The sequence below is a fragment of the Atta cephalotes genome (genome assembly GCF_000143395.1).
Source record: "Atta cephalotes unplaced genomic scaffold scaffold00007, whole genome shotgun sequence".
Lineage (NCBI taxonomy): Eukaryota > Metazoa > Arthropoda > Insecta > Hymenoptera > Formicidae > Atta > Atta cephalotes.
Window position 1 is genome coordinate 1,884,186 of NW_012130071.1, and position 6,124 is coordinate 1,890,309.

The following is a 6,124-nucleotide window of genomic DNA, read 5'->3' on the forward strand; positions in this document are numbered from 1 at the left end:
CGTACTTATTATTACTTGTAGTATTAGTTTATTATTTATTACTTTAATTAGTATACTACTTACTTTAGTTTAGTTAAAGTAAGTACATATGTGTATATATATATATATATATATATATATATATATATATATATATCGCAATTAAAACAGTTACTGATATATAATAGCAAAGTATATATTCTTTTAAAATGGTCCGAATCAATTTACAAAAAATACACAATTTAAAATAATATAATTGAGAAAATATAAAATCACAGAAAAAACTAAACTGTATACAGTTATAAAAAAGTAACAATTAAATTATAACTAATGCTAATATACAAACAATAATAACAATGTATATCAATATAAGACAGTCTCAAATTACCAAATACACAAATTAAGACGAAATAAAAATTAAAATAATTATACCTTAATCTAAGTCATACTGTTCGCTTCAATGGTGTCAATTAATTATATCTTTCCCCTTTTTAACTTTATTCCCACCATTCTTATCTCACATACAGCCTTCCTTTCTCTCTGCTCCGTCATTTCATTTCATAATGTCTTAGAATGGCGAAGCATCTTAGAACTCTTTCACATTTTGTCTATTTGTATATGTGTTGTTTGACGATATAAAATTGACTTGATATATTAATTGACATCATTGGAGCGAACAGTATAACTTAGATTAAGATATAATTATTTTAATTTTTATTTCATTTTAATTTATGTATTTGATTAAGACCGTCTTACATTGATATACATTGTTATCATCCTTTGTATATTAACATTAGTTATAATTTAATTGCGACTTTCTTATAATTATATACATAGTTTAGTTCTTTCCATGATTTTATATTTTCTCAATTATATTATTTTAAATTGTGTATTTTTTGTAATTCGGTTCGCATCATTTTAAAAGAATATACTTTGCTATTATACAATATATCAGTAACTATTTTAATTGCTTTTTTATAATTATATACTGAATTTTATTAAGTTATATTGTGTTCCATTAACAGATCTCTTTATTATTATCTGCAACTTCCAAATAACTATATATAAAGTATGGCTCAATTACATATTAACTGTGACAATAGATATTTATAAAAGGTATCGTCTAAGATATAACAAATCATGTTAATTCCTATTTCTTTTGTGATTGCATGCCGTTAAATGGCCATTTGTTCAAAATTAAGTTTTAAGTTTATTTTTATTTGTATATTGAAAATGACACGATCGTTGTCGGAACATATGTTTGTTATTTGAACATTAAATATTTTTTTGAACATTAAATTTGAACATTAAATTATTGTTTGGCTCATAGCTCTTCTTTTTTATTTGTATTGATTTATTTTTTTAGCCATATTATTACTTATACTTTATAATTATAAATTTAAGCTTGAATAAAATGGCATTAAAGTGCTCTCTTTTTTATAATAATAATGAAAAAATGTTGCTCACGATAGTAGAAGTAAAGCTCGTTACTCAAAATAACGAGCAAGGAACACAATTAACAATGTCTTCGATTCATTTCAGCCTTACAGACGGTGCGAGATTTGGAGGCAGTTGCTTGATTCATGGCCCTCCGTTACCACCGTTACACACCGAGTGCGAAGATCTCTCGGTCTCCGGAGACGCAGGCATAGAGGAAGTCAAGAGTCCCGCGCTGCGCAGCCCACCCGTCTTCTCGCACTCCCGTTGTCCACCGGAGGTGCACAGATCCTGCATCTGCGTGCGCTTCATTGCGGAGCATACCAAAATGTTGGAAGACTCGACTAAGGTATAAAATCTATTGAAATAAATAGAGAGACATAACTTTTAATAAAAATTTTATTTGATTTCGATTATTGCTTTTTTCTTATACATAATAGGAAAGATCAAAGTCCACAAAAATTTAGTACTTTTAAATATAAGATTCTTTTATCTCATTTTTTTTATATAGAAAATTGCGTATTAAAGAATTACGTATATTTAAAAATACAAATAAAAATATATTTTATATATTGAATATATTTGATAAATATTAATTGATTTTTAAGGAAAAAATAAAAATGTATTTTTTGAGGAATCACCCAAAATGCCTCATACTTGAGGCACTATGGATTACACATTAAAAGTTTAGGCTTATAAGTTTAAGAAATAAGAATGATAAAAGTTGAAAAGAAATTTTAATTAACTTACACAGCCATAATCATTAATATGATAAAACATAATTACAACGATTAACTATAATTATTAATTAATAGAATAAAAAATCCATAAATAAATATATTAATCAATGAATAAATGGAAAATTTATGAAGTGAATGAACTTATAAATAAAATTAAATAATTTAGGCTTATAAACTGTCATTCTAGCGTAGGTATAAATTAATTTGTTTTCTCATGTATATTTAGAGTGTGACCGATAGTGTCCCAAACACTTTTAGAGCGGTATTCATAGTTGGATCTTATATTTATGACTGTTTTAAGATACAATGAATCAATCAGACAGCCGATAGCATCTTAAAGAGTAATATCTAGGTGAACGCCTGAAAACATAGGATAACTTTGTGAATTTTTTAATCAAATAATAATTAAAATGAGTGGAAATTCGGATTGAAGGCTTTTAGTGTACATATATCTAAGTACACAAAACAATTTTTATTTAATTTTTTTGTGTCAAGATGGCGGCGCTGGAGCTTTGCAAGTGAGATCGCGTTTTTCTCATTGGCCTCCGGGGCAACAGAAGTGCCGTACACTTTCTACTTCTTTCACTAAGAACAAAAAACAAAATTTTTTTATAATCTACATTAAATTTGCTAGAGAAGTATATATTAAATACACACGTATATGTTAAAATATTGATTTTTGTAGAAATGATGAGCATGTGAATACAAAGTTTCATTTTCATCCAAAAAATTCAGTAAAAAGGTATTTATAACAAAAAAAGTTTTTAATCGATCATAAAAATCATGTGTACTTCTCTAGAGAATTTAATTTAGCAATTGCTGTAAAAATTTCAAGTAGATCGGATAAAATTTGTTAAAGTTATGCTGCTAGCCAATTAAAAAAACGTGGTTTCGAGAAAAACATGTTTAAAGTTTTGAGTAACATTATTTTATATTTAATTATAGGAATTTTTAATTTATCTTTAGTCTGCGATACCTGCATCATGTAACTTTCTTTTCACATTAATATTTGCTTCCTTTTCCTCTTTCCTAAAAGATGTGGAGGCTCTACGAGCGTCCTTAGCGGCATCCGTAAGCGAGCGCTCAGCAAACTTGACGCAGCACGTCAGCCTCAACGCAGAAATTATAGCAATTATGACCTACAGTCAGTTGTAACACTTGCATAATTTCCATTATATTTGACAATCCATCATTGAAAATGCAAATTGCGATATTTGCAGCGATGTCGACTATTTTTTTGCCACTTGAAGATGTTTTTGGAGCGAGCGACCACACAATCGAATTGAAGTTTTCATTGCTATTTTGCGTGAAAGCCTAAGCAATGATTGAGTAATTCATCCCTACTCAAATTCTCACTAGCTTCACAGCATCAAAAATTTTCTCTGAAAGAGACGTTTTATGCTATATTTAATTATGTATATAATTTGAAATCTTCGTTTTTTGCCACGAGCGCCACGAATCCGCACCGCTCAGGCACTTATCGTATTAAGGTATAATTTCATCCGTCGAAACTTTATGATATAGAGTTACCCAAATATCGTTCCGCATTTTTTCAGTGGAATCCAGATTTCGACGAATGGCCAAGCCATTATAATAATACAGTGAACTAATCAATTAATTTACCTTTTCCGTTAAGATTTTTCATGTTCTTCTTTAAATTCCGGAGCCGAGAGCCCATACGCTTCCGCACATAGTCTATGTATTCTTTTTTACAAACTGCATAAGATTTAGCATCTAAAATTCCCATGAATGTTGCTGTCTCCATCACCAATATAATTTACATATTTAATATTATGGAGATCTTCGGAACGTGAAAACATCTCAATAATTGCATCCATCTTTGCAGCTGACTCGGTATGACTCGCTTGGCTCCGAATGTGAGTTAGCTCCATTCTTCGTATTCTGCAGTGTCCTTTTTCTTTATCTAAAAGTCGCAAATTTTATAGTATTTCGATTTAACACAAAATTTCGAATTTTGCTAATATACCACCCGATGAGCGTGACTAATCCAGAGTGTGAAGAAAACGACGAAAATCTTCGCTTTCTCCACATCCCATCGCTAGATACAATAATTCCATTATGTCCTTTTAATGTAGATAATTTTTTCTTCAGTTGCTTTCTTAACACATTTTGAACTAATAGCTTCCATTGCGACATAAATGTTATTAACGATACAGTCATAAGTTGATTAAAAAATTGGCCGTGGCAGATCCATAAACGCGCAAAATTTAATAATAGCATTTAAACTAATTCCCAATAATCGCATCGTTTCAACAATTATACTGACAGTTATATTTCAAATTAAAACTTACTAACATTTAGAATGACATATTAAATTATAAATATTCATTGATTGATATTATGTACCTACAGATTGCAGAAGCCTTAATTACTACGCGCTCCTTCGATGAGCTTAGATGGTATCATACCGCGCTTTAAAAAAACCGCTGCAAAATACTTAAAAAATTTTTTTGACGTATAAGACCAATCTTATTTTCAAGACTCTAAAGTATCATTTTAGACAAAAAAATTTTTTCGATTTTTCGAAAATTTTCACCTAGATATTACTCCTTAAGTGCGTTACATGCGCGCGCGCGCGCGCGCGCGCGTGTGTGTGTGTGTGTGTGTCTATGTGTGTGTGTACATACACTCTACATACTGTATGCAAATATCTTAATTTATAATTAATTAAAATGAGTACGGTTCAATTGAAATAAATCAACACAATACATTAATAGGACTCAACATAAGATGTTATTAGTGTGAAATTTGATTTATTCATAAATCACAATTTGTCACAATTGCAAAGATTTCGATCCAATTTCGGATCCTTATCAATGCTAATTGTGTAAATTGAATTATAATTAAAGATTCTAATGACAACTGAAATTAATCAGCTGGGTGTAATAATGTATCAACAATATCACTGCGCTTCCAGTACATTATATATGCAGTAATTTATCAAATCATTATTTTCAGTTATATAATTTATATTTTCTTGTATAAGTCTTATCTTGCTTATCTCGTCAGATGAAACTCAATACATCAACAGCTTAAAAATACTTCGATATTTATGTAATAAATTTTCGTGTTACAAATTTTATTTCTATTGTAACTGAAAATAATAATTTGATAAATTGCTGCAAATTGTTGCTGTATCGGAAAATGCAATGACATCATTGATACATCATTGTCCCCAATTAGCTAATTCCAATTGTGATTAGCATCTTTAATTATAATTCGATTTACGCAATTAGCATTGATAAGGATCTGAAATCGTTTGCGATTGTGACAATTTATGAATAAATCAAATTTCATATTAACATCCTAGCTGTTATTGCATTAATTTATTGTATCTTAATTTATATTTTATATGTATTTCATTTGCGCATCCATTTCCGCGTCCGCTTCTTTTTTTTTGTGTATAAAATTTGAAAATTTGATTATGTATATGTATAAAAACTTGAAAATATTTTCGTCATTATAAATCGAAAATATTCCCATGAATCAAATCCCATCAATCAAATCATTCCTCTGCGCAGGTAAAAGAGGATTGGAAGTATGTGGCGATGGTGCTAGATCGCCTGTTCCTCTGGATCTTCACTCTGGCGGTTTTGGTTGGTACTGCAGGCATCATTCTACAAGCACCGACTCTTTATGACGATCGAGTACCCATCGACAAGAAATTTAGCGAATTCGCTACCACAACGGTGGTAAAATGTCCGCCCCAGTAGTCCACGCCTGAGCCCTGTACCGTAGAGAAAGACTAAGGACCAAAAGCCTGAACCTGGTCTTAGGAGTATTCGCAAGCTCATCTCCTTATCCTTAATGACAAAATTACGGCAAAAGGGCTCCGATTTTGTAAAGAATGACCGAGAGTATACGATTGACGATTTCAAAAACGACGAGTGGACGTAAACTCCTTTTAGAGAAGGATAAAAATCAGAAAAATGAAACATATTGTTCTA

General features: G+C 30.1%; 1 protein-coding gene across 1 annotated transcript in view; it reads left to right on the plus strand.

The window, feature by feature from the left end:
- The window catches only part of LOC105626977 (acetylcholine receptor subunit alpha-like), a 286,825-nt gene extending 280,935 nt beyond the window's left edge, over nucleotides 1-5,890 (plus strand). The window contains exons 11-12 of the mRNA XM_012208264.1: nucleotides 1,522-1,765; nucleotides 5,699-5,890. Coding sequence (XP_012063654.1) covers nucleotides 1,522-1,765; nucleotides 5,699-5,890 — 436 coding nt within the window. The remainder of the gene's footprint in view (nucleotides 1-1,521; nucleotides 1,766-5,698) is intronic.
- Nucleotides 5,891-6,124: the final 234 nt, after the last annotated feature.